This window comes from Carettochelys insculpta, chromosome 10, assembly GCF_033958435.1.
Source record: "Carettochelys insculpta isolate YL-2023 chromosome 10, ASM3395843v1, whole genome shotgun sequence".
Classification (NCBI taxonomy): domain Eukaryota; kingdom Metazoa; phylum Chordata; order Testudines; family Carettochelyidae; genus Carettochelys; species Carettochelys insculpta.
The window spans coordinates 3862100-3889490 of NC_134146.1; the positions used below are offsets into that span (position 1 = coordinate 3862100).

General features: G+C 55.2%; 2 protein-coding genes across 5 annotated transcripts; one reads left to right on the forward strand and one right to left on the reverse strand.

Annotated features, from left to right (window-relative positions):
- Positions 1-396: 396 nt before the first annotated feature.
- On the forward strand, positions 397-22733 carry DNAJB11 (DnaJ heat shock protein family (Hsp40) member B11). The gene is made up of 10 exons (XM_075004151.1): positions 397-509; positions 1632-1788; positions 6155-6252; positions 7906-8038; positions 10495-10637; positions 11564-11646; positions 14138-14195; positions 16368-16479; positions 17805-17964; positions 20764-22733. Exons 1-10 carry the CDS (start codon positions 442-444, stop codon positions 20826-20828), a joined length of 1077 nt encoding a protein of 358 aa, XP_074860252.1. The 5' UTR covers positions 397-441; the 3' UTR covers positions 20829-22733.
- Positions 8046-26098, reverse strand: PROCR (protein C receptor). 4 transcript variants are annotated; one of them, XR_012646811.1, is made up of 5 exons: positions 25957-26098; positions 25262-25501; positions 24270-24551; positions 23736-24005; positions 22732-22976 (listed from the first exon to the last, which is right to left on the reverse strand). XR_012646811.1 is itself a non-coding variant. In XM_075004153.1 (4 exons), the coding sequence occupies exons 1-4, from the start codon at positions 26000-26002 to the stop codon at positions 8083-8085; spliced, it is 666 nt and encodes a 221-aa protein (XP_074860254.1). In that variant the 5' UTR covers positions 26003-26098; the 3' UTR covers positions 8046-8082. The 4 variants fall into 4 exon arrangements, 2 of the variants coding, with proteins under 2 accessions (XP_074860254.1, XP_074860253.1); XR_012646810.1 differs by having other exon boundaries at positions 23694-24005; XM_075004153.1 differs by lacking the exons at positions 22732-22976; positions 23736-24005 and adding an exon at positions 8046-8180.
- Positions 26099-27391: the final 1293 nt, after the last annotated feature.

Genomic DNA, 27391 nt, shown 5'->3' on the forward strand with positions numbered 1-27391 from the left:
CCCGGCTGCTTTCAGTTCTTCCGGGTGGGCAGTCGTCGTGATTGGCCAGCAGGCAAGGGAGGTCAGGGATTGGCTAACCGCTAGCCCGGCACTCTCTCCTTAGTGCGTTCCTGATAGGGATGGCCTTTGGCCTTCCGGGCGTTGTGATTGGACACAAGGGCCGGTGACGCAGACAGTAGCCATTGGTCAGGCAGCGTTCCGCTGATGTAGAGGGATGTGATTGGCCAGTCCGGCCGGGCGGTTGGTGAAGTGTGAGATTGTGATTGGCGAGGCGTGCCCGGGCCGCGTGCTGTGCCGCTCGCCCATTGGCCTGCTCTCTTCGCCGGGCTCTGGTTCATATCTATGGTTACCGGCGAGTGAGGCTCGGCCGCTGCGGGACCCGGCCTGAGACCCCCCACCCCCCACCCCCCCGCTCCCTCGGCCGAGTGAGGCGCGGCCGCCATGGCCCCCCGCTCCCTCGGCCGGCTCTGCCTGCTGCTGCTCTACCTGCTGGGCGAGGCCAGCGCCGGGTGAGTGCGGCCGGGCCCGGGGCCGCCCCTGCCCTCACGGAGGCGCCTCCGCCGGCCTGTCCCAGCCGCGGCCCAGCCCGGGCCCCCGATCCACCCATCCCCTTCCTGCCCTCGCCCAGCCCGGGCCCCCGATCCACCCATCCCCTTCCTGCCCTCGCCCAGCCCGGGCCCCCGGGCCCCTTCCTGCACTAGCCCCCCCCCCGGGCCCCCGATCCACCCATCCCCTTCCTGCCCTCGCCCAGCCCGGGCCCCCGGGCCCCTTCCTGCCCTCGCCCAGCCCGGGCCCCCGATCCACCCATCCCCTTCCTGCCCTCGCCCAGCCCGGGCCCCTTCCTGCACTAGCCCCCCCCCCGGGCCCCCGATCCACCCATCCCCTTCCTGCCCTCGCCCAGCCCGGGCCCCCGATCCCCTTCCTGCCCTCGCCCCCCCCCGGGCCCCCGATCCACCCATCCCCTTCGTGCCCTCGTCCACCCCGGGCCCCTTCCTGCCCTCGCCCACGCCGGGCCCCCGGGCCCCTTCCTGCCCCAGCCTGTGCCCCCTTCCCTTCCTGCCCGCCCCAGCTTATCCCGGCCCACCCCCATCGCCCTCAAGCTCCGCCCCAACCTTCCCTTTCTGGCCTCTCTCCACCCTACTTCTTCCCTCACGCACACCTGGCCCACGCCCAGCAGGGACCTCCCCATTGTCCACCCCCCCGCCCCCGACACAGCACCCCACTGTTCCGGCTCCTGTCCGTATCTCCCAACGTAGCCCACATCCCCCCTTACTATCCTGGGCACCACCCATCCACCCCCAGCTCAGCCCCACTGCAGCCTTCCTGCCCACACCAAGCAGAGACCAGCCCCTGCCCGTGGGTGCCCCCTGAGTCCTTACTATTCTGGGCCCTACCCATTCTCCCCCCACATGCCCAGTACTCACCCTTCTTTTCCTGGCCGCCATGCCTACACCACAGACCAGCCGCTGCCCTGCCCAGCCCAGCCCCCTAGGTGTTCTAGGAGGTTTAAGTTTGGGTGGTCCAATGGTGGTGGTGTTATATGAGTACCTAGGTAGATGTCTTGCGCGTGTGGAATAGCTCGAGATGGCAGAGCCCAGGACTAGATACTTCCTTTGCTCTGTTTTTCTCAGGAGAGATTTCTATAAGATTCTGGGCGTGTCCCGCGGCGCATCAGTGAAAGACATTAAAAAGGCCTATCGGAAACTGGCTTTGCAGCTTCATCCAGACCGAAACCCTGATGACCCACGAGCACAAGAAAAGTTCCAGGATCTGGGTGCTGCCTATGAGGTCAGTGAGTTAATCAGGTATCTGCTCTGAATACTAATGCAAACATGGTTTTCCTGTGTAGGTGGACTCTCTTCGGCTGCCTCAGTTTGGGGAGGGTGCAACCTGTGTTCTTTCCCAGACATCCTGGGACAGCTACATTAATCTGCAGGGGTGAGCAACAGTTATGTATCAGCGGTAACGAATTGCTGCAACAAAAGTGAAAAGTCAGATTTATTAGCTAAAAACTGCAGGTGGGTTTGTGTCTAGGCTGGGGGCTTTGTGTCTAGGCTAATGGGAAACTGGTTTGAAATTGACTCCTGGTTGTCCATAAGTGTGCAGCTGAAGCTGGCAGGTTTGAAGTCTTAGAAGTATGTGTGAAATGGAAAGTGTCAGAACATTTGACAAACAACCAAGCTGTGTGATATCTGGCTTCTATTATCTGGTGCTCATGGCACAATTCATGTTTTCAGGCTTAAACTGAAAGCGGGGGTTATAGAATCATAGAACACTACGACTGGAAGCGAACTCGAGAGGCCATCAAGTCCAGCCCCCTGCCCCAATGGCAGGACCAAGTACTATCTAAACCATCCCTGATAGACATCTATCTAACCTGTTCTTAAATATCTCCAGCGATGGAGATTCCACAACCTCCCTTGGCAATTTATTCCACTGTTTGACCGCCCTGACAGTTAGGAACTTTTTCCTCATGTCCAACCTAAACCTCCCTTGCTGCAGTTTAAGCCCGTTGCCTCTTGCTCTATCCTCAGAGGCCAAGAAGAACAAGTTTTCTCCTTCCTCCTTATGACTCCCTTTTAGATACCTGAAGACCGCTATCATGTCTACCCTCAATCTTCTCTTTTCCAAACTAAGCAAGCCCAATTCTTTCAGCCTTTCTTCATAAGTCACATTCTCTAGACCTTTAATCATTCTTGTCGCTCTTTTTCTGGACCCTCTCTAGTTTCTCCATATCTTTTTTGAAGTGCGGTGCCCAGAACTGGACACAACACTCCAGCTGAGGCCTAACCAGCACGGAGTAGAGCGGGAGAATGACTTCTCGTGTCTTGTTCATGACACACCTGTTAATGCATCCCAGAATCATGTTTGCTTTTTTTGCAACAGCATCACACTGTCGACTCATATTTAGCTTGTGGTCCACTATAACCCCTAGATCCCTTTCTGCTGTACTCATTCCTAGACAGTCTCTCCCCATCTGTATGTGAAACTGATTGTTCCTTCCCAAGTGGAGCACTTTGTATTTGTCCTTAGTAAACTTCATCCTGTTTACCTCAGACCATTTCTCCAATTTATCCAGATCATTTTGAATTATGACCCTATCCTCCAAAGCAGTTGCAACCCCTCTTAGGTTGGTATCATCTGCAAACTTAATAAGCATACTTTCTATGCCAATATCTAAATCATTGATGAAGACATTGAACAGAAGCGGTCCTAACAGAGACCCCTGCGAAACCCCACTTGTTATACTTTTCCAACAGGATTGAGAACCATTAAGAACTACTCTCTGGGTACGGTTATCCAGCCAGTTATGCACCCACCTTATAGTAGCCTCATCTAAATTGTATTTGCCTAGTTTTTTTTTATAAGAATATCGTGAGAGACCGTATCAAATGCTTTACTAAACTCTATGTAGACCACATCTACTGCTTCTCCCCTATCCACAAGGCTCGTTGTCCTATCAAAGAAAGATATTAGATTAGTTTGACAAGATTTATTTTTTACAAACCCATGCTGGCTGTTTCCTATTACCTTACCACCTTCCAAGTGCTTGCAGATGATTTATTTAATTACCTGCTCCATTTGTTGTCTCACTGTGTCAGGGTGAATCGATCTTAGAAATGTACAGTGAAAGCTAAGAGATTTTTTGATTGTGTTAGGGGAGTACTTACTTGAGTAGACAATCTGGGAGACAAAGGTATTGACCAAGTACCTGGACTCAAAACTGAAATTTGATTAACTCGGCTTAAACATAGAAGCAAACCAGTAGTGAGGGCATGATGTTTCAGTGGTTAATTGTCACGTAGTGTCTTCTCAGTCACCTAAAGCCTTTAGATTGACTGAAAGCTGTTATAAAAATATGCTCCACTTCAGCCACAAGATATGGGTTTGATTCAGGCGTACTTACTGGCTGAAACCCTGTGACCTGTGCTAAACGATTGGTCCCTCTGGGCCTTCGCCTCAATTAGACCCCTTTTGGAGTCTCTATTTAACTCACACAGTGAGAAAGCATCCTTAAAAATGGTTCTGTCGCTTCTGTTGGGCTGTTTGGCCCAGCAGAGAGGAGTGAAGGGGCGGGAGATGTACCTTCCCAGCCACTGAAGAGCTCAGTGAGGGAATTGTAGGGAAGTAAAATCCAGTCAAATTCATTAACCGGTTATAAACGCTAGATGTAACCAGTTAACTCATTAAATGGTGTTGGGGAATAGGGGCTGCTCCAGCAGGGCTGCAGCACTCCCACTCACAGCATGCCAGGGACCAGGGCTGCTTTGACCTGCCTGAAGCATCCATGCCCACGGCATTGATGTGGGTAGGGGGAGCTCCAGCCAAGCCAAAGCAGCCCCAATCCTAGCACACTACAGGCTGGGCCATTCCAGCCAAGCCTCCCCTCCTGCCTTTCCAGCCGCCCCTTCCCTGCTAGGGCCACCGTGGACAGGACTACTTTGGGCCTGCTAGCATGGCCCTGCCCAGGGCCGTCCTGTGGGCTAGAGCTTTACAGGCTTAAAGTAAGGACCATCTGACAATCTCCTGCTTAGTTAAAACAAAAGCCCACAAAGCAGTAACTCTCATTGAGAATTCTACCCTTGCCATGTTTCATGTGCCAGCTGTTTTTGCTTTTTAAGTGTCTTTTAAGAAATGTGCATGTGGCTCCGGCCTCCTCCCCCTAATTCAGAACCGCTTAACCCAAAGTATTCCACCAACACAAAGCACTTCAGCTTTGGGCAGGCCAAGCAGGGAACACATCTGTTTGAAATGTATCTATTTTGGAAGCCACGAGCCTGCGAAGAAAGGTGTAGTAAAACCTTTATTTGTTTTTAACAGCCAAGATATACCTGTTGCTGCTGGTAATTATTCTCATACCAAGCTAAATCAGCAAGCAAAATCTGTTTAGTAGCGCTTAAAATTGCATTATAGTGCACCCTGCTAAGAGGAAAAGCTTGTGCCTTCCTTCTCACCTTTATGCAGACTGTCAGTAACAGACTCCAGTGCTCCATAGGTTTACGGCTCCGTCTCCAACAGACCCCTAAAAGCCGTATATATCCCACCTTTATCAAGCTCTCACTCTGGTGCAGAATTTTAACTTCCTTTTCACCTGCTTTGGGATCTAATTGTCACGTATTCCATGCATTTGGGACGTTATTCTGCCTTAACCCGGCCAAGGCCACTGCTCTCTCTCGTTCCCCTCTTCCCCCAGTGTTGTCCCAGAACTGAGTGCCCATGTTTGCACCACAGAAGATTTATTGTATATGGTGGCTTCGCTTTGGTGCTCAAACTTTAGATTATGGCTAAAAGGTTCTATAGACAAGTGTTCCCTCTGTGTGGCTGATTCTGGAGTAAGAAGTAGCAATACGATTCACAAAGAAGAGTGACGCGTCCGTGAAAGACTGCCGAAAGGACTCTATGTTTGATCTTCGCTTCTTCTGTCAATTCATTTTCAATTGGCCCACCATGAACATCTGAAATAGTGTTGAATTATATGTCTAGTTTTGTGTTTCAACTAGATGAGTACAAAATAAAGGTTTATAGCTCTTGTTTAAGTGAAAGCTGCTGATTATGGAGTCATAACCCAGCACTACCATAATACAAGCTCTCTGGATACCTCCCTGGCCTCTCGTTCCTAATCTACTATATATTTTAGAGAGCTTATCTGTCTGTGTGGTCAAGAGCTCTCCCTAAACGGTAGGCTCTAGAACCACCAAATTCAGTATATATCTTCCTTATAGCATAACTCAAAGTAACGTAAGGGTTTGGTTGTGCCAGGAAAAGATGTGCCTGGAATGGGATTTCTTCCATCAAACCATATCAAAGAAACGGAATCAGCAGGCCGGTGAAAGGGACCACCTGAGGGCATGACTCCCCCTCCTCCAGGACTGCCACAGCCCTAAAACTCCTTCCCCTGCACAGATGCCCTTTCAAGAGGGTAGGGAGCTGAAGTCCCCTCCCCCACCCCCCAGATTTGTATGAGGGCATTGCTAGCTATTCCCCTTCATCGCTGTCAGAGAGAGAGGGAAAAGTGAACAAACTTGATTGAGTTAAGAGCCTGAGCAACACCAGGTAAGTGTGCCAGATGAGGAATAAAGGCAGGGTTCACCTCCAATAAGCCAACTCACATACTCCAGTAGTGTTTATGGTCGCACATCTTCTGCCCTTCCAGGTGCTCTCGGACGAGGAGAAGAGAAAGCAGTATGACACGTATGGCGAGGAGGGATTGAAGGATGGTCAACAGGGTTCCCATGGAGACATCTTCTCACAGTAAGCTGTAGCCCCTGCAAACTGCTCTGCAGGCTGGGAAGGCTAATTTTGTCCATTGATACAAGGACACCACTATTCCTTCAGATTCCCGATGCTTTGTTGTTACTGCCCTGGGCGATAAATGGCTCAGAATTGACTGCTAATGACAATGGGTGATCTGAGAGGTGTATTCAGCACACGCTTTCTAGTTGCTGCTTTCACAAGTGCCACCTCTTCCTCCACAGTAACGAGCACAAAGTCCAGTTTTGTTCTGTCTTCCCCACTAACTAGCACTGATCACATGGCAGATTTGTTAGTGTGAGTGGTGTGTAACAAGGTAGCTGCATTAAATATGCATACACTTTCTAGCATCCTCTGGGGTCTGCCTGGCGGATTATCCAGGTCCAGATCATGTTTGGGAAGGGAGCGTAGTGAAGGAAAACTGTACAGCGTCTTTTCCCATACCCCCTGGGTGCGTCTACACTTGCAGTCCTCTTTTGAAAGAGGTATGCAAATGAGGTATAACTTTGCATGGTTGGCACCTCATTTGCATATTCTAATTTCGAAAGCGCTTCTGTCGGAAGAAGAAAGCCAGTGTAGACGCTGCTCTTTTGAAAGTAAACCCCCTCTTCGAAAGATTCCTTCTTCCCATTAAATAAAGGGAAGAAGGGGTTTTCAAAGATGGGGTTACTTTTGAAAGAGCAGCATCTGCACTGGCTTTCTTCTTTTGAAATTGGAATATGCAAATGAGGTGCCAGCCATGCAAAATTATACCTCATTTGCATATCTCTTTGGAAAGAGGAATGGAAGTGTAGCTGCATCCCCAGTGTAATTGCTAAATCTTGATCTCTTCATTCAATAGCACTTCAAACGGCATCCCTTGCGTCAGGGTAAACCTGTGGATTAGTCATTTCTGATGGTGATGTCTTGCTACAACTATTCTTGAGGGTGCTACTGTCAGCTGGTCTGCTTGAAAGATGAGAGCAGCCATTAGTGACTGCTTTGTAAAGTTGGGTTGAATAAAAAGAGAGGCCGTGCTTGTTTCTGTCTCTTACTTTTCTAAACACTCCATCTGCTCGGCCTGGATTCCACTGAAGCCAGTTAGATGGCTTCTTTAAAACCCCTGAGCTTCCACCCTCAGATGTTGTCTGAACATTAGTACTACATAGACGGGTGTCCCAATAGTTAGGTCTCTAACCCAGGACTTGGGGGCCTGGGTTCCTTTTCCTACTTTATCACAGGCTTTCTTTGTGAGGATGCAAGTGTCTTACCTCACAGTGCTTCAGTTCCCATCTGTAAGTGAAGTTAACGCTTCCTGCTTCACAGGAGATAAATGTTAACCTTTGTGTGTCTAAGTACTTCACAGGCTGGCTGGACCCTGTAAGTAGCTTAAATATGGTGCCAAAAATGTACTCCCAGTTGTGATGACTTTAAGAAAATCTCTCCCAAAACAATGGGTTTCTGTTTGTTTTTTTCCTTGTGTTTAAGGGAATATCATCCATGGACAGGCATTTGGGTGCAATGTTCAGTTTGCTTTATAGTTCTTATTACATGGTGGTAAGGGGCTTCCAGGGAATCTAGTACTGCGTTACTACAGAGATCTTGGTACGCAACCGTGTGGCTGGAGTAAACATAAACTTCTTCCTGAATAAATGAATGTCCATTATTCTGTAGCTTCTTTGGGGATTTTGGTTTCATGTTTGGAGGAAGTCCTCGTCAGCAAGACAGGAATATTCCACGAGGAAGTGACATCATTGTGGACCTGGAAGTTACACTGGAGGAAGTGTATTCAGGAAACTTTGTGGAAGTAAGTGAGACAGTCTGTTTTCAGGAGCTTTCCTGCTGAACCTTTCAGCTTGCTGTTGATTTCTGACCACATTGTTGGTGGGAACGGTGCATTCTTAGAAAGCCATGGAAATGGGTCACTTCCTGACAGAGCGTCTGAGAAGCTGTGAGGTACAAAAGAGACATGGGTGAGACAGGATGCTGGGATTTCTTATGTGTTACCTCCTGCTGTTGCTGCTTAGTACCCATTGTTGTCCTGGGACCCAAAGCCCTGCAGTGGAAGGATTGTTCCCAGTTAGGTCACTGAAAAATAACGGAAGGCTGCAGCACAGAGCTGAAATGTTAAACAAGATGGAAGTTTTTTAGCCTCTTGAAGGCGTCTCCGCTCATCAGACCAGGCCTCTTTCAACAAAGTAGTTACCACTGTATTAATCTAACTTAACTTTACATGACCAACCATCCGTGTCACAACCCACTTCCAAAATTCAGTGTTTTGCCAACATACGATGCTCTCATTATCTAGCTAGGTCCCTGCTGTTGGCAGTCCCCCCCCCCCCATTAAATGCAAAAAGCTATAATGATTGAGGTGTGGAAATCAAGCAACACAAAATTTATGGTTCCTAAAGCAATTACTCGTTCACTCACAGGGTACCATGTGTTTACACTGCAGTCAGATGTGATTGCAGCTCATGGAGATGTAACCCTGCTACCTATGATGAAAGATGAAAGCTAGGTTGGATGGCAGCCCTTGAAGTATGCCCTGGGCAGGAATGACTGGGCTATCTTCACGTGCTAATGTTGTTCAAGCTACCTTTGAGCTACCCAGATTACCCTGGCTGTAATCACACCTCACCCAGTGCGTAAACAGCACACGATATCATATGTATAAAATGTATACCTGAATCTATAAAATATGGCCAAATTGCAGTAGCTTTAGAAACTGTAACTTCCTGAATGTCAATATTATCTTAAGACAGTTTCACATTTAATTTCCAGAAGTTCTTAACCAAAAAAAAAAAAAAGATTTTATTCCCTCCCCCTCCAGCTAATATGTAAATGGACACAGGTGCATGTTGGGAGTACTTGCACCTGGACATGGCAATCCTGTTAGGTTTTGAACTCAGAAAAAAAACACATAAAAACACGTTATGAAGTAAAGTCAGGGACTCATGCTGTTGGGATGTGATCATCATACACTGCGCTTGCAAGCATTGTCTCTTCAGCGTCAAGAGCCTCTGCCTGATTTACAGCTTTAATCTAAGCTAGTTCAGAGAGAAGCCATATCTAAGCTGGTTCATAGCTAGAAATATCTGTTGTGAAAGGACTCTTTCCTAGTCACGGAAATGAATGGAGTTTTAGCCAGTTTTCCAAAATAATTCATCAAAGGGCACAAGATGTTTCAGCCTAATGTTACCTTTTCTATTCTGAGAGGTGCAGGCTTAAACAGAAAGTGACTCACAGCAGCATGGTGGCTTCTCTGCTAGCTTGGCATAATCAGCAGTAAGGGTGAACTGAAGACTGCATACAGCAGGCGTGGGGAACCTCCAGCCCCCTGCTTAATTTCATCTGCCTGAGGGTCACGGCAGGTCTCCAGCCCATGGGCCAGGAGCCCTGAGACTTTGAACCCACCCCCCACTATCCCCTGCTGCCCCACACATGGGTGGAATTCTGAGCACCGGTTCACCTGCCTGCAGGAGGAGGCCAGGGTGCCAGGCTGGTCACCTGTACCCACAGCCCCCAGGCACAGGTGGCCAGGGAAGCACCCGCTGTCACATGCCAACCCCCTGGCCCCAGCTCTAAGCCCCTTAACAGAGGCTGCACTTCCACCCTGAAGCCCTGCCCGAGGTTAAACCCCCTCCGACACCTTAACACCTTCCCCCACCCCTCCCTGCACCAGTGTTCCCTCTAACTGTTTTTCTGTCTGTGCATGGACTAAATTGTATGTGCCCCGAAGCATGTGTGGCTGTGCACCCCAATAGAAACACCTGCTGCCAGTGGGAGGCACCTGAATCTCTGCTGGGCAGCTGCCCTAGCACTCATCTTACAGCAAACAGACACTTACCCCCTGCCAAGCGTTGGAACCTGCTTCTGCCTCAGAGCCAACGCTTAAACCCCCAACCCTGAGCCCTCTCCTGCACTCCAGTGCCCTTGTACCCAGTCTGGAACCCACTCTTGTACCCTAAACGCCCCCTTGCTAGCCTCACCTGGGACCGAGGGGAAGCCCCGAGTCTCCATGCACACCCCAGGGGACTGTGTGGCCTGTGGCTGATTTTTGTTTCGAGTCAGTGGCCCCAACAGAGGAAAGGTTCTCACCCCAGCCTACAGAAGGGCATTTACTGGATCAAAGGCAGTTACAGTTTGGGGTGTAGCACATCTTTTTGGCTGTAAAAAGACTTGTTGTCCAGAATGTGCTGCTCGAAGGAACCTTGCTACTTGCAAAGCCTTGGAAAAGTTACATCTTTCCGGTGTTCCCTGCAGGTTGTCAGGAACAAGCCAGTGGCCAGGCAGGCTCCTGGAAAACGGAAATGCAACTGCCGACAGGAGATGAGAACCACCCAGCTGGGCCCGGGGCGTTTCCAGATGACACAAGAAGTTGTCTGTGACGAGTGTCCCAATGTCAAGTGAGTGTGTGGTTTCTACTTTGTGCTGCCATATGGCTGGCTAATCCCAGCTAGCTGGGGCAGGGACGGGTGCTTGGACCCAGGTGACTCACCCAGGGGGCTGACGTAGTTGGGGGAAAAGCAGCTAGTTTTCTTGTGTGCTTTGCGGTCGTGGCAGGAACACAAGGCTGCACTAGCTGAAAAGTCTTTTAACTTGCTTTTTCAGCTCCCCCCTCCTTGACCCAGGTGTGATGGAGTGGGGGGAGGGCCTGTGTGAGTCAGGCTGGATGTGAGAGGCAAGCAGAGCAGCTCCCAGTGGCTAAGGATGACCCTGGGGCTACAAATGGCAGGTAACACCTCTGCCCTGAACAAAGAGGAGGCAGGAGCTGAGCTGGTTTTTGAATCGGGGGCGGGAGTTAGAGGCTAGGGGAAGAGAGAGCTGGAAGGCAGCCAGCCTGAGGAGGGGGAAAGCTACACCCCAGAGGGGCACCCCTCGGGGTCTTCCCCCCAGGATGGGTTGCAAGGACTGTCTCTGGCTGCTGTGCTGTCGCTTCTGTGAGAAACTGGGCTTCTGTTGCCTAATAAACCTCCTGTTGTACCTGCTGAGTGAGTGTCACTCCTGCCAGTGGACGGGGTGCAGTGCAGGGCGACCCCTGAACCCCACCACACCAGGCAAGGGGTGAAGGTGGATAGGAACGCAGTTCCCCACAGGGATGCGTGGAGGTGCGGGTGGGTTCAGTAGCTTAGCTCTTTGCTGTCTGTAGTGCTTGACTGGCGGAGACAGCAAGAGATGCCCTGCTGGCCTCCACTCTGGGCAGCGTGCAATCAGCGAAGCAAGCAGCAGTGCACCGTGGGAGCGGCCCGGGCTAGCCCCATAAAACGAGTAACACCTGGCGCCTTGCTGAGCACGGCACCCAGCCTTCTGCTCTTTCTCCTTCTCTCCCCAGGCTTGTGAATGAGGAGCGAACGCTGGAGGTGGAGATAGAGCCGGGGGTGAGGGACGGCATGGAGTACCCCTTCATCGGGGAAGGTACGGAACTAGCTACTGCCACACGTGACAGCGGATGGTGCAGGCAGCAGTCAGGAACCTCGGTGCTTGCTGTGGGCTATTGGTTTGTACTTGTCCCTTTTAAGCAGTCGGTTGGTGTTGAGACTGCACCCGGAGGTCCCCCTCAGCAATGCCTTGCTTCCCCTAGTTTTCATACTCGCTGGCCGGCAGCAGGCAGGGAAGGCGTTCCTGTGACATATGTCCGCCCATGATGCGCAGCTCTCTTTGGAGCATTTTCCCCATTATTCCCTCTTCCAGCTCTAACGGCGTGAGAACGGAAAGCTGAGAGGGAAAACAGACAGAGTGTGCTCCCCAGGGACCTAAAAGTGCATGCTGCAGAAGCAGGCCCCGTTTCTGCCTGGAACCTGCTTGGTCAGCAAGTCTGCTTTATGCAGCCACTCTACTAGCCATTTAACAGAGATGCTTACACCAGAACCTCAGTTACGAGCGCCTTGAGAATGCAGGGTGTTGTCCATAACCCTCAACAAAACGGAATGGTTGTTCTTTCCGAAGCTTGCAACTTCGTACAGCTTCAAAACATAAAAATGCCGCATTTAACTGAACCAAGCCCAGAAACCATTCCCTTAGCTTGGCAAGGGGTTTTTTTCTAAACTCGTCCTTTATTTTTCTTGGTTGGTTGGTTGACGTAGAACTGTACCGTCGTGAGGTGTGATGCGGGGGCACAGGTTAAGTTTCTGCCACTGCCTGGTTGTTCCCTTCCAGTTCCAAATGAGGAGGTGTGTGGTTGACTGGTCAGTTCATAACTCTTGTGGTCATAACACTGAGGCTGTAGCGTAGCATTGTGTTGTCCTGTCATTGGTTGGCTGCAGCCATCTCTGTGATGCTAAGCAAGCCTAAGGATAGCTGCATAGGACTTGGCTAACAAGACAAATCCACATTGTCACAGTACATGGCCGCTGCTCCTGTGCTCCTCCACTGTGGTTGCTCAAGCACCCCTTACGGGTTTCCAGTTTCTCAGCAGTCACCTCTGTGGGCCAGCGGCTCACAGCTCGCTCCTTCCAGGTAAGGGATCTTCAGGCTGGCCCAGGTGCCGGTCTGCCCTGTGGTTTATCCCGGATGGCAGGCTGCCCAGAAGACCAGTGTCTGCCCAAATCCGTTCATCAGACACGTTTTTAATATAGTCCTTTGGATCTCAGGTCTCACACCTGTCACCTCTCTCCCCTCCATCCCGGGAGTTTGCGGGTAAGTCCGGCTGACAGTCGCCATTATCGTAGAACACTAGGACTGGAAGGGACCTCGAGAGGCTGTCGAGTCCAGCCCCCTGCCCCAGTGGCAGGACCAAGTACTGCCTAGACCATCCCTGACAGACATCTATCTAACCTGTTCTGAAATAGCTCCAGCCATGGAGATTCCGCAACCTCCCTTGGCAATTTATTCCACTGTTTGACCACCCTGACAGTTAGGAACTTTTTCCTCATGTCCAACCTAAACCTCCCTTGCTGCAGTTTAAGCCCGTTGCCTCTTGTTCTATCCTCAGAGGCCAAGAAGAACAAGTTTTCTCCCTCCTCCTTATGATGCCCTTTTAGATACCTGAAAACCGCCATCATGTCCTCCCCATCAATCTTCTCTTTTCCAAACTAAACAAGCCCAGTTCTTTCAGCCTTTCTTCATAGGTCACGTTCTCTAGGCCTTTAATCATTCTTGTCACTCTTTTGTGGACCCTCTCTAATTTCTTTACATCTTTCTTGAACTGCAGTGCCCAGAACTGGACACAACACTCCAGCTGAGGCCTAACCAGTGCAGAGTAGAGCGGGAGAATGACTTCTCGTGTCTTGTTCACAACACACCTGTTAATGCATCCCAGAATCATGTTTGCGTTTTTTGCAACAGCATCACACTGTTGACTCATATTTAGCTTGTGGTCCACTATAAGCCTTACATTAGATCCCTTTCTGCCATACTCCTTCCTCGACAGTCGTTTCCCATTCAGTATGTGTGAAACTGATTGTTCCTTCCTAAGTGGAGCACTTTGCATTTGTCTTTTTTAAACTTCATCCTGTTTACTTCAGACCGTTTCTCCAATTTGTCCAGATCGCTTTGAATTTTGACCCTATCCTTCAAAGCAGTTACAGCCCCTCCCAGCTTGGTGTCATCTGTATCATAGCAGAACCTACTACAGTGGACCTCAAAGATGTATAAACTTAATTCATCGGTGCCCCAGGAGTGTGACAAACCCTTGCTGTCTGTATCTGTTGTGCAGTCTGTAGGTGAGTCCTCTGCACTGAGTTCATGTCCAGCGTTCACTCAGACTCCCGAAACTTTGGTTCCTGCATCCCTGAAGCTGCCTGGCGGTGGGGAGCCTGGGGAAAGAAGGGAGTGGGGTTTTTGTTTAGAAGAAGTGCACGAGACCACGCCACAGAGTGAGCCAAGTCTTTCTCCCATCAGACAAGCTGCTGAGTTGCTGGTGAAGCGTCAACCCAGCATAACCCTCGCTGCTTCCTTCCTTCCACAGGTGAACCCCACGTGGATGGGGAGCCGGGTGACTTACGCTTCCGGATCAAAGTTCTCAAGTAAGTAACCAACTTCTCTCCTGGCAACCAGAAATAAAACTGACTAGTGGTTTTGGTATCCGTTTTGCCAGGTCAAGTGGCACCTATGTTAGTTACCTGTCAGCAGCTTCAGTGAGGCCGGGTTTGATGGAGGGCTGGAGGCAGGGCCCTGATGTTCAGAGGAGACTCCCTTTTGCTGTGTTTGGCCCAATTCCTAGAATTAAATGGTAGCTGGATGAATCCCACGGTACTTGGAGGCTCGTCTCCACCTCTTGCCCTGTGAATGGAAAGGTCCTTAGTCGTCCGCATCCCTAGAACAGGCAAAGGGAGCTGCTGGACAAGTCATGTGGCACCGTTTGACCTAGGTACCCCTTTGTGCCAGGCACAGGGCACAGGCATGCCCCTTGGCTGTCCTCTGCCCGCTAGCTGAGCGGAGTCTCACAGGAGTGCTCAACAATAGCCCGGCTCATGCTTGTTGTTATGATCACGGGGAGATAAACACAGGGAACATAGGATGGGCTGGGGTTAGGGTGCAACCAGACCAGAGAGGTGGTGTTTCGTCACCTGCCCTGCAACCCTTGCTGCCGGGCAGTGCTGTGCTGGTGTAGCTCCCAGCCTGGGGTGCCCACAAACAGCCACCTGTGTGCAGGTCGCACCCTGAGCTTGAGTGTGCTAAACCGGATCAGGTCACCGGGGAAAGCCCCCGGCAGGCTGCCAGCACTTCCTGTACCCACACATGCGCAGGTGTAGTCACTTGCAGCTCCTGCTGGTCCCGGATCACTGTGGGAAGTGGCGCTGGCGGGGACGCTGGTTCCTGCAGCTCCTATTGGCCGCAGAGGGCGATGTGTAGCCAGTGGGAGCTGCCAGGAGCCGTACCTGGGGACAGGCAGGTAACTGGGTGCTGGTGGCCCACCAGGGGCTGCTGAACCATGTCTGGCCAGCAGGCTGCTTATTGCTCACCCCTCAGCTAAACAGTGCTGGGGCAGCAGCTCTGCCTCCACGGACCTGTCTCCAGCCGCAGGCTGGCTACCAGCTACCCTTGCTGCTTCGGCTGTGCGTTACAGGGAGCCATGTCCTAAGGCAGTGGCTCTGAGCCAGGGGACTAGGGTCCCGCAGCACAGAGGCCAAGTCCAGGCAGAGGTACTCGGCAATGTTAAGGAAAATCCGCTAAAGCTGCGGGGTGGGAAGGGGGCTCGAGCAGGTATCAAGGGAGCCACGCAGCAAGGCCAGGCTTAGACTTGCCAGAGCGGAAACCCAAAGCCCCACCACATAAGGCTGAAGTGCAGGGCTCTGAGCCCGGCCTCCCTCCTGGGGCTGAAGCCAAAGCTTGAGAGTGAGCCTTGCAGGAGCCCTATGGCACGGAACCAGGTAGTTGCCCTGCTCGCCAGCCCTGGCCTTACCTGCAGAAAGCCATTTACTCTGACGCAGCTGGGCCAGGGAGCTCTTCTGGGGAAGCCTCCGGAGAAAGGTTGAGAGCCACGGTCCTGAGGTGTAAGTAAGCAACAGTGGAGCTCTTCCTCTGCCCCAGCAGGCCTGGTAGCTCTGAGTGCCTGATGGAAAAGGGGCTGGACTCCATGGAGAGTGCCTGTCGTGCCTGCAGCTGGGAGAGTCGGGGACTGCTCCTGGCAGGCTCCCTCCAGCTCAGGGCAGGTGCTAGCGAGGTGTCTCACAGCTTGGGTATGCTTAGGGAGTGTCCTGCCTCTCCCCTGCTTTCAGCTCAAGGCTGAGAGTCTTCGTCAACACGTCCCCTGGGGCAGGAAAAGGAAACTGAATCAGACTTATGAATGTCTTCTCTAGTCGTCTGCGAGCTGTGGGAGCTCTCTTAGGGGCGGGGAGCATGGAACCTGGAGGCTCTGCCCGACTGCTCAGGCCTGTGGCCGAGCAGAAATCTTCTTTGGAAGAACAGCTCCCGATTCTTCCGGTTTCATTTTTTCTCTCCCCAGTGAAAAACAGAGACATTTGGTTCCACTTGAAACAAAACCTTTCAAATACCGAATTGAAACGACGTCTTTTGACGGTTTTATTCTCTGTTCTTTTCAGCTGAAAGTGTGAAAAATCCACCTAAAGTCATGAGTTGTTTCAGTGCCCTGAAAGTGTGTGTGTGTTTGGCTTTATGCCACGAGAGTTTGGTTCAGCTTTTGCAGGGGAGGCAGGAGAGAGTCAAAGGCTCAAGTTCCTATGTTCTGTTCACAGGCACCCGGTCTTCGAAAGAAGAGGGGATGATTTGTATACAAATGTCACTATCTCGCTGGTCGAGGCACTGGTAGGCTTTGAAATGGAGATTGCCCATCTAGATGGGCACAAGGTAAGGCAAGAGTTGACTTTCATGTACTTTACCAGCGAAACTATTTCAGTAATGAATTCCCTATGTCCTGCAGAGAGACTGCTGGCTGTGGACAATCTTGATTCATTCAGAGATTTAAAAAGACCCATTGTGGCAATCTGGAATCTGCTCCAGAAGCTACAAGATGAGGGCACAATCCACAATTAGCCTCCAGCCCAGAGGAGCACTGCTAGTGGATGTTATCGTTTGCTCTGTGCCAGTGCTCTTACAAGTTGTTAGCCGATGGTCAGGTGAGATGCCACTCGGGCCCTTGTATTAATACGAGATTTCAACTGCTAGGGCAGAGCCCCACTGGTGACCAGGCTGAGAGCAGCTGAAAAGCAGCTGGGTTCTTTGTTTTGTGTTAGGTTTGCACAGTAACAGGAGGAGTCAGGTTACCACTTAATCAATTACTTTGTTTATTTATCTAACACTTAACCTCTTGTGGTTACAATGTTACTTTATTTGTTTACCTAGCGAGTTAAGCTCTTGTGGTTACAAGGTTTATACTTGGATTACAAATAGCTAGCATACACTCTAATTCAGAGATCTATACTTGTTAAATACGCACAAAAATGAAAAGTAAAATGCCTAGCAGGTCTTATTCTCACCCCTGCGTCACCAGCGTGGCTTGGCCAGTTTCTCTCAATCCCTTGGGAAGAAGTCCTTTTCCCTTTTTCTCGAGGAGTCAGGCATCCCTGGGGACCTCGGGGTACCACACCCTCCTGTCCGGCAGGAAAGATGATTGGAGCTCAAATGGAGGTCTGCCGGACCCCTCTTTTATATCCATTGGGTCATGTAGGCTTCTTCCTCGTTTAAAAAAAATGCCAATTGAATTAAACTGTCTGATGCTGGTTCTCACAGGGCGTTCAAGGGCTTAGTTCACACTTGCGAGGTAGACAATTGAGGGCATTTGTTTCTTAATGGGCCCAAGATTTTCCTCTAGTCTGGGACCAAGCGTGCAGGCGAATCAACTGATGGTAATTAGCCAAGGGCAGTCCGAGACCCAGCTATTACTTAGCCCATTGTTCTTATCAGCTTTGCTCTGGAGCATCAAAGACTAAGCATGTCTGTGCTCTCGGGCATTCCAGGGCTGGGCTGTTCCTTTTAACCCTTTTGTGCTCTGAAGCACCTAGGGAAGGCAAGATGGAGCAGAGCAAAAGGGGGGCGGGGGTTCTGTCTGTCTACACAAGTCCCTGTAGCAAATGTTACCGGCTTTGTGGCAGCCTCTAGGAGGGGCATAGCCAGAAAAGAAATGTGGGATAACAGGATGCTAACACTGTTCTCGAATTTCCCTTGCTTTGTAGGTGCACGTTGCTCGGGATAAAATCACAAAACCTGGGGCCAAGCTGTGGAAAAAAGGCGAAGGTCTTCCAAACTTCGACAACAACAACATCAAAGGCTCCTTAATAATCACTTTTGATGTGGACTTCCCCAAAGAGCAGCTGACGGATGAACAGCGGGAAGGTTTGTGCTTTATACGCCAACCACATCTCACACGTTTCTGACGACTGATAGAGCTTAGTCCTGTGATTTAGGGTGACTGCCTGCAGGGCATCCCCACGTGCAGCATAATACCATTGGCTAGGAGCACCGGGGGCAATTTCTTGTCTCCTCTGAAGCATCGGGTTCCTGTTGCTGGACTTAGAAGGCTACCAGATCAGCTGCAATGGGTGTGATACTTGTGTAGAATAGGGACCTGCCTTTGCATCTCCAGAGGGTGGCGACTGATGGGCCAGGCCCCTCTCACACAGGACAGAGAAGGACCTCATTTAGCCCCCAACCCCTACCAGCCGCCACTTCCTGAGCTTCTCTAATGCCAGAAGAGCCTTCCCTCCTCAGCACCTGCAGCGGGCGCTGCTGGGGTACTCCAGGAAGCTGCCAGGAGCTCCTCTTCCATGGATCCCTCGAGTAGGGGTGATGGAAACCACACGCTGGCATTAGCAGGGAGGAGCTGGCTGCTGGCCCAATGAAACAGGGATGCTCAGGAAGACTGACACTCTCCCCCCATTTCCAAGCAGCTTGTGGGAAGCGTCTGGACTATCTGGGGCTGCCCCGCCCCACTCAGGGCCACCGCCTGCATTTGCGGAAGAGCCAGGAGTCAGTCTACCTCCTGGGCAGCTGCCTCCCCCTGTGAGAACAGCAGAGTGCAGCTCCTGGAGTCTGTAGAGCGGAAGCCAGGCCCACCGTGGCACTGTCTGGCCCCCTTGGGGAGTGGAAATGCCGCCTCCCGAATGTTCCAGTCTTTTCCTTCTTAACAGCGAGGGAGCTCCTGCCAGCTGCAGCGCCCGCACCCCTCGTCCGTCCCTGCTCCTGTGGCCGTTATAAAGGTGTCTGCTGCAATCTCTCCATCACCCTTTCGGGTGGGTGCTGCAGCTTCAGCTCTTGGGCCAGGTGGCTTGCAGTTTCCCAGGAGCCTTGCTCTGATCTGTGCTGGCCTTCCAGGCTCCCTATTTCCCTTTGTTGCCTAGGTCAGAGAAGGAAGGCAGGCTGCTCTGCCCCTTCAGGACGTATTAGTGTAGCTGGGAGACCTCCCTGCACTGGAATGGGTCGCAATGTGCAGGGACACGAACGCTCCGCAAAAAAGCACAGGCTGAGAATTCCCTCCTGGCGAATGATTCCTGTCGGTGTAGCACAAAGCCAGGCAGAATAAATCCCCAGCCAGTGTAGGCTCTGGTGCAGGCTCTGCCTGCCAAGAAGTCACCGAGAGCAGGGCCCACCTAGAAGTCACGTCCGCCTCCCCGGCGCAGAGGGTTCCTCCAGCCGCCGGCCCCATCTCGTGTGGAGCACCTGAAGGCAGTGGCACTGTGGAGTAGAGTACCTCCGAGCGCAGCACTCCAGCCTGCACAGCCCATCGCTTGCTGCAGGACGGAGGAACGGCCTGGCGTACTCTGCGGCTGCCTTGCTTGGCCACTTGTCTTGTGCACACCTAGGTAATCAACAGGCACCATCGCTCCCCTGCTTCTGGTGCCCCAGTGCAGGGTGCAAACTGCACGGCCTCTCCTCATTGCACCTCCGGAGACAGGCCGCACTGGGGAACTTCCGCCACAGGATGGAGCTGTGGGGAAGGAACAGACCGGCCCTCCCCATGTTGTGTGTTTGGGCTGGTGTCAAGGCTGCCGGATGCAGTGGTAGCTGTAACAGAACGGCACCAGCTGGCTGACGGACTGACTGGCCAGCGCGCCGGAGACTGTCAGAACATCAGCCCGTCTTTCTGCTGGCCTCGTTAGGGTCAGCACCTGAATTGACTGAACGGCAGCTCGTCCGCCCAAATAGTCAAGAAATAGAGAGTCCCCTTCTCCCCTCTTTGTCTAGTGAGGAGAAAATGGCATTGGCACCGGCCCCGCTCCTGCTGCTGTTTGTAGTGTTAGAGGCCCTTCCTGCCCGCACTCCCACCCGTGGCTTGCAGCCTTTGCTAGGGGAGGGGCCGGCCTGTCCAGCTCTCCCTTGATCACTGGCTGTTGTGTTGTGGGTGCTGCCCAGCGCCTGTCGCTCCATGCCAGCCCTCACTGTCTCACAAAATACTGAGTACCAACAGGAGGTGTGAGCTGAGGGGCTGCCCAGCTGATTAGCAGCACGCCCGCACCAGGCAGCCTGTTTCCATCGGTGGTGCACATCCGCCCAGGCATTGGAGCACACAGCAAAATTTATTCTGCCCCAGATGAAAAAATTTGGAAGGAGCACTGAATACAACTTCAGATTAGTCCACTGAGGCCATCTGAAACCTGGTTTTACTAAGTGTGGGAGCCGGATTCCTGTGGAAAGCGAACACAGGCTAGGATCGCGTGGGACTCTTCTGCACCACAAGAGGCTATCCCGGGCTCCGCTTTTCTCCCTGGCCCGCAGGGTCTTGGATCGTGTATTAGGGAGTACGTGTGGGAGGCTCTTGACCGTCTCCTCTAGCTGCCTCCTGTCTGTACTGCCCCCACCCCCACTCTGCTGTCTTGCGTAGCTTGTAGCAGAGGTGACTGTCTCGTTGGGTCCCGACCCTGGTGTGTTTGTCCACCCGGGGGTGTGGGAGCATTTGTAAGAAGGCTGTAATAGAACAGCCTTGTCACCTTCACTCCATCTCCCCTTGCTGGGAGCAGAGGGTTAGCTGACACGGAGGCAGGCTGTGCTGGTTAACAGCCCGGTGAGCTAGCTGGGCAACCACCTGTTTGTATTCCGTGGCTTAGATGTGCCAGCGGGGTGCCCGGGTGACGTCTGTGCCAGATCAGGTCTGTGCATGTTGGCACTGGGTGTGATGACTGCTCCTTTCTCCCCCAGGTCTCAAGAAGCTGCTGCGCCAAGGCTCTGTGCAGAAGGTGTACAATGGACTGCAGGGATACTAACCCCACCGCCTGGACTTGATTGCAAATGAAAAGCGAAATCGGCGATGTTTATCTGCAGTCTGTTCTTCTGCCCCTTGCAGAAGGAAAAGGAGAGAGGGAGGCGGCGGTGGTGGTTCAAGCACATTTTTGCAAAGGGTGAAGGTGTTGGCACGGCTGAAGGAAAGCATTTCCTTTTGCAGGGTGTAACTGGTGCTGCCCTGTATCCCGGGCCGCGGAGCAGTGAGCAAAGCCCCCGGGCCAAGAAAAGAGGGTGGGGGGTTTGTGAAATTGGAAAACCGGGTTTTTAAATATATTTTGATGTTACTTTTCCGGACCCTCTCAAGGTATTTTCCTCATTTCTCTTGGTGCCTCTTGTGGTGGTCTTCCCCCAGTGATTCCTCTCTGCTCATCAGCCATCTGCCTGCTCCCCACAGAGCCCAAGGGGCTTATTCCTTCAGCCCCAGCTCCACTCTGAATGGTCGGTTTCTTTTGCCTGTGACATTCGCATTTGAGCCTGCCCTGTGACTTGTCTGTGAGAGATCAGCCCTCACCTCGGCCTTCCTGCACTGCTGTCCGACAGCCCATACAGACGCAGCCCTGCCGCACCTCAGCGGAAAGCGGAGCCAAGCCACTGGGCTGGGAGCAGTTTCCCAGGCCCTTGCTGGTGCCCCCTGCAAGGGTCAGCGGGCTCTGCTTGCCCCGGTCGGCTGGCCGCACTGGTGTGTCATTGTGGGCTCAGCACCCTAGGGAGCAGTAGCTGACAAACCCTGGGAGCATACCTAGCTGGAGAAGCTGGCGGCGTGGCACCTCGTTCCGTGACAGCCGGCTCCGCCGTGCTGGGGCTCATGCGCACCGGCCGTGGGGAGCAGAGCAGAGACCGGGCGGGGGGAGGAGTGTGCGCTGGGGTGCTGCTCTCTGCACACACAAGCTGCGTCCCGTCCCATCCCACCCCCCTGAATCCGGCCTGAGTGCTGTGCCCTCTCCTTCCTTTCAGCACAGCAGGTGGAGCTGTGCGCTGAGGCCCCAGCGCGGCCCAGCCCAGCCCCTTCTGCTAGGCCTCTCCACAGCAGCCAGGCAGGCACTTTCCGCACCAGCGGTCGGAGGGGGGCTGCTTCCGGCTGCTGCAGAGTTTATTGGCTGGGCCACCCCCTCCCCCCACCCAGCACCAGTGCTGGCAACTGGAGGCTGTTGGGCAGAAATCCGAGGACCCGGGGATGCTGACGTTTGACAGCAAAAAGCCCCAGGTCCTTGGCTGGGTTTTCGCTCTTCTGGCTGTGCAATGCAGGGTGCGGGCTGTCTCTCCAAGGCTGCGAGCCAGAGGGCAGGAAGAGCCCAAGCTGCAGGGCTCCTTCCAGCCCTCTCCCTTTCAGGCTGCCAGGGAAAGCTGGGTTTGGGCATTTGGTGAGTTGTTGCAGGAAGGCCCTGAGCCAGGCCGGATGGTGGGTGTTATCCTGAGCTCTACCCCCTGAACAGCAGCTCTGAAACACAAGAGGTGCAAAGAAAATTCCACACCCGATTTTAAAAATCCCCATCCTGCAGAAACCGCTGCCAAATCCCCATCTCCCCAGTCCTGCTGCTTCTCCTTCCTCTGGCCCAGCAGCACTCCCTGAAGGACGCCATTGCCAGAAAATGTTATCCCTGCCCGGAGGGTGGGTTCAGCCAAGACTCCTGGCCGGCAGGAGAACATTTTGCCCAGGGACAGCAGGCAAGCCCGAGGTGCAATGGAGGTTTCGTCTCCAGGTTTTTCGCTGCCTCTCTTTCCCTGCGTGGTTCATCTCGGCCACCAATGCTTCACCGTTCGTGCAGCCAGACCCCCTCTCCCACGGTCTCATGTCCTCACCCCTCTGCTGGTACTTCTGCTGGCCAGGTTATGACGGAAGGTCACAGAGAACGTTGATATGAAATAAATGCAACTGGTCCTCCATGGCTTTGACAATCAGGCCTGTTATTTATTACATGTGAGTTCAGGAGCCTGCCTCGGCGGCCCCCTCGTGTTTTAAATCTAGGTGGGCAGGTTTCCATTTCTGCCAGGAGTCGCTCTGCCCTCCTTTAGAATCACAGTCCACCGAAGGGCCGTGAGAGAAAGCTGCAGCCCCCGGGCTGCCGTGTCTCACGGTTTCATTGCTAGCTGCCTGAGTGGTGCTTCTCCAAAGCCTCCCTTCCCACTCCCTGCAGCAGGAGGGGGAGAAAGCCCAGTTATCATTTGAAAAATGGGTGTGAACAAGGGCCCCGGTGGTGAGGGCCACTTGAAATCCCTGTACTCCCCTTAGAGAGAGGAAGAGGGAAGTCAGGCCAGCCCAGTGTTTCTTAGTGCAGGACCCATTGGGTCATAGCCCATCTTGTGCTTTTTGGACCCCTTGTTTCGCCCCCTGGGGCGGGCGGTTTGCAGGCGTTTGGCCGGCTGGGTCACCCAGCAGCACAGCCTCTGCCTGCGTTCTCTGCGCCGCAGCCCCTCTCTGGGTGCCGGAGAAAGCCTTGGTGCTGGCTGCTTGCATGGGCCCCTCCTGCTGCACAGCCCCAGGCTCGGGCTACGCAAGCACAGCAGGAACCTGCCCACCCCACCCCATGGAGACGTCCTGGGAGCAGCTGCGAGGCCTTGCCCACGAGTTACACAGGGCGCTCCCCACCACCACCAAAGCGGGGCTGCTGGGCGTTCCAGTGGCCCTTCCTGGCCTGACACCCCCCAACACCCAGCTTCTGGCCCACAAGGTGTCAAGCGAAGGTCCCCCTGTGTCTCCAGCCCCACCCCGGCAGCGCTAGGCAACCCATCCGCGGGGGGGGCTGCCTGGGGTCTGTCTCATTGCTCAGGACTGTGGGCTTCCCTCCAGGCAAAGGAGGAATGCGAGAGGGCAGCCAGTCGGCTCTGCCCCCTCCCAGACCCCCTACCTGGGGACAGCTCCTACGGGGTGGTGCTTCACAGAGACCAACCAGGAGTGGTGGGAGGGGGCCGTCCTGCGTGTGGTCTGGTGCCAGCCGGGCACGGAGCTGAGGAGCGGGCACTCGGGAAGCGATCCACGTGCAGGGCTGAGGCGTGGGCTGCATCCCCTCCCTTGCCGGCAGGGCAGCGTCCCCCCCACGCTGCGCCCTATCTCTGCTCTCTGGTGCAGAGGAAAACGCCGACGGCCAGAGCTGCCAGGGCCAAGGCCCCAACGGTGAGGCCCAGCGCCAGGGGGGCGTGCGAGCGCCCGTGCCGTCCTTCTGCAAGACACCAGAGGAGCAAGTTCAGAGCCAGGCTTTGCTGATGGGGGCTGGCCTGGTGCATGGGGCCTGTCCAGGTTGCAGTCCCACGTCTCCTCCACTTGCCCTGGCTGAGGGCCCCTAGGGACCCACTGCCAGTGTCCGGGGGCCTGGGGGCAGGGATGTCCGGCGGGGATGTTGCGTGCAGTTCCCTCCCAGTGTGGCAGGCCCTGGCTGCGCACTGCTGGGACCCCCCATGCCCAACAGTCCTGTCCCACCACGTACCCGTCCTGGCGCCTTCCATCTTGCTGTGCCGTCTCACGAACTCCACACAGGTGGTCTCCAGGAAGGCCTGCAGCTCGGACGTGGTCTCTGAGTAGCGGCTCACCTGAGCGTGGGCAAACATGGCCAGCTCGTCCCCCTGCTTGAGCCCGGCCACTGCCCAGCTGGCGTTGGCTGCCTGGAAGCTCAGCAGGTCATCGCCGTTGAGGGCCACCTTGTAGAAGCTGCTGGAGGTGCCGTCCTGGGCGAGCTGGCAGCCCAGCAGGCAACGCAGGTGCAGGGGGTCTGGGAGGGGCAGAGCCAGAGGGGTCAGGCTGGCATAGCCCAGTGTCCCACCCCCTCCTTGCTTGGCTCAGCTGGCCAGGGAACCCCAGCACTTAGGGAGACTGCACCCTCATCTTTCTCCATCCCAGCCCCCCCGCTCACTTCCCCTCCCTGCCTTTGGCAGATGTGTCCCTCCCCTCGCTCTCCCGTTCCCCTCTTCTCCCCCTGGGCCTGATCCCTCTACTTCCTCCCCAGCCCTGCAAGCCCCCCACGCCTGCTCTCGGCCCCCCCAGCTCCAGCCTGCTGCCCACCCCACCCGGGGCCACCCCTGGTCGGGGCGCTGCTGTTTCTGGCATGGTGCTCTCCACGGCCCTGGAAAAGCCGGGGCCGTGTTCCTGGCCTGGTGGGCACGGCCTGCGGTAAGGAGCCCCCTCCCCATGCACCGTTCTCCTGTCCTGCACCGTGTTTCCTGCTGGCCAGTACCGAAGCCCCCACCCGCCCCCACTGGCAGGCGGCAGCGGCTCGGGGGGGAGCTGTGAACGGGGCCAAACGGAAGGGAACCAGGCGGCGGGAGCCAGGGTTTGAGTTGGCTCAGAACCGCTTTGCCCCCCAAGGGGGGTGTGCCGCGAGCCAGCCGGTGTGTGCTTGCTGCCCTGGTTCGGGGAGGGATGTCAGCCCTGCCTGCTGTCGGAGGGGCCCTTCCCCACCCGCCGTGCTGCCACCGGACTCACACTGCACGTTCCTCTCCATGGTGATCACCTGCACGAGGTCGCGGAATTTGCACAGGTAATCCTGCAGGCTGTGCTCCAGCTCCTGCCAGCGGCCCGGGGGCTCCAGCGGGAGCAGCTGGCTGGCCTGGAAGCCCTGCAGGCTGTGGCTGAGGGCCCCGTTCAGCGTGGCGTTGCCCCAGAACTCGACGGCGCTGCTGTTCGGGTGGTAGGACAGCTGCAGCATGGTGAAGCTGTGCGGGGCTGGGAGGGACAGAGCCCGGAGAATCAGCCAGCCAGCGGGCACCCAGCCACCCAAGCCCCCTCTCTGCTGGGCTGGGGTGCAGCACACCCCCAGCCTTGCCCACCGCCGGCTGCCTTGTCTTACCCCCCTCAGCCATGGACTCCCTAGCAGGCCACATCCTGGACCCCCCCTCCAGCGCTGCTCGGCCGAGGGTGGGGTGTGCCAGCTTCACTGGGCTGTGCAGACTGGCCGGCCCCAGCCTTTCCTGCGGGCCTTTGAAAGCGGGAAGAGCCTCCAGAGTGGGAAGGGGCCTGCCACTTCCCATGCCACGGGGTGGTGGGGGGACAGGGGCCTTGTCGGTGTCTGTAGGGAACTCTGGCCCGGGGTCCCCAGCCCAGCCTGTGGCCGCACCGCAGGGACAGGCTCCCCAGCAGCTGGGGTCCGCAGGGCTCTGCCCGGGGGGCGGCCCTCTTACCTGCCCCGTCTCCCTGGCAGCAGAGGAGGAGCAGGAGCAGTAGCATTTCCTGGGCCTAGCCTGGAGCTCCTGGCAGAGGTGCTGTGGGCCAGCCGGAGTGGGTGCCGCTGTGCCAAGGGTGCAGATCCAGGCTGTGGACAGCTGCGGCTGTGGGAGGGAGCCAGGGCTGGCCGGCAGGAAGAGGGTGGGAGTGTTACCGCAGCTCTGTCCCAGCCCTGCAGCTGCTGACACCCCTTCTCTGCCAGCCCAGGGCCTGGCTCCCCCACCCTACCGCAGGCTGGGGGCTCCTCACCTGCCAGCAGTCCTGAGCCCCAAATTCTGCCCTCCCCCCAAACGCTGCACCAGACCTGTGCCTTGTGCTTTCCCCCCGGCGTGTGTGTGCCCCGGGCTGTTACCCTCAGCTGCAGGCCAACTCTGGTGGGCTGACCAGAGGCGAGAGTGTCAGGGCTCCTGGGTCCCTTCGCAGGCTCGCAGGGGGAGGGGGGGCTGGGTAGGCCAGCCGGGGTCGGCGGTTCTGTGGGGGGGACATGCCGGGGGGAGGGGGAGGCGGGAGGGTTAGTGGCAGGGGGGCTGGCGGGTAGGACCGCCAAGGGTGACACCTGGTCCATCTGCTCTCTGCTGAACGCTTCTGTGCCTCAGTTTCCCCCTTGCAGAGTGGCTGTGGACCCCGCGGCGGGGGAGAGCGGAGGGCACAGGCTGGCTGTGCGCTACAGCGAGCCCGGCCTGGCCGCCGCCGGCGAGGACAGCCACGCTGCTCCCGCCTGGAGCCTTGGCCATGCTCCGCCCTGGGCAGAGCCTCGCCTCCAGCCTCGCCTGGCCTGCGTCTGCTTAACGCCTCCCAGCCCTGGCCTGGGCCTTACGCTGCTCGCCGGGGGGGACGCAGCCCCTGCAGGAGCCCGGAGCCCAGCCATGGTCGCCCGCGCCGGGGGGGGGCGCAGACAATCTGCCATGTCCTGATCTGGCCCTTTTACGCTGCCCAGTGGGAGAGGGCACGGCCCCCCCACACCTGTCCTGGGCAGTCAGGGTCTCCCCCATGTGAGCTCCCCTCCCCCGCATCACAGGCTTTTAACCCCTCCTGCTCCTCTGCGAGGGTCCCCGTCACGCCCAGGGGCTGTGTGCGCCTGGCTCCGGCCTGGGCTCGCCTTTCTCCCCGCCACCTGCGGCTGCCGGCCTTGCCCCAGGCGCAGCGTCTGCCTGCAGCTCTGCAGAGCCGTGCCATGCTGGTGGGGGTCCCCGGCCTCGCTCTCCCCAGCTCCACTCAGCTGCGCCCCCTGCATGGACCCCCCCTTGCTGCCTGGAGTGTCAAGGGATGTGGGGCAGGACCAGCCCTTCTGGGGGCAGTGGGATGGATAACCCATCTCCAACAACCTCCCTGGGCCCCAGCAAGCAGCCCCTGGCTCACTGAACACCACAGCCAATGGGGCAGCACCGACCC

What these genes read in the sequence shown, in the direction of transcription:
- DNAJB11 (XM_075004151.1), top strand. Translation starts at nt 442, where the DNA reads ATGGCCCCCCGCTCCCTCGGCCGGCTCTGCCTGCTGCTGCTCTACCTG. An exon ending in CTGGGCGAGGCCAGCGCCGG is followed by an intron (nt 510 to 1,631) that starts GTGAGTGCGGCC and finishes TGTTTTTCTCAG; the next exon opens with GAGAGATTTCTATAAGATTC. An exon ending in CATGGAGACATCTTCTCACA is followed by an intron (nt 6,253 to 7,905) that starts GTAAGCTGTAGC and finishes ATTATTCTGTAG; the next exon opens with CTTCTTTGGGGATTTTGGTT.
- PROCR (XM_075004152.1), bottom strand. Translation starts at nt 26,002, where the DNA reads ATGCTACTGCTCCTGCTCCTCCTCTGCTGCCAGGGAGACGGGGCAG. An exon ending in CATGGAGAGGAACGTGCAGT is followed by an intron (nt 24,552 to 25,261) that starts GTGAGTCCGGTG and finishes TGCCCCTCCCAG; the next exon opens with ACCCCCTGCACCTGCGTTGC. An exon ending in GATGGAAGGCGCCAGGACGG is followed by an intron (nt 24,006 to 24,269) that starts GTACGTGGTGGG and finishes GGTGTCTTGCAG; the next exon opens with AAGGACGGCACGGGCGCTCG.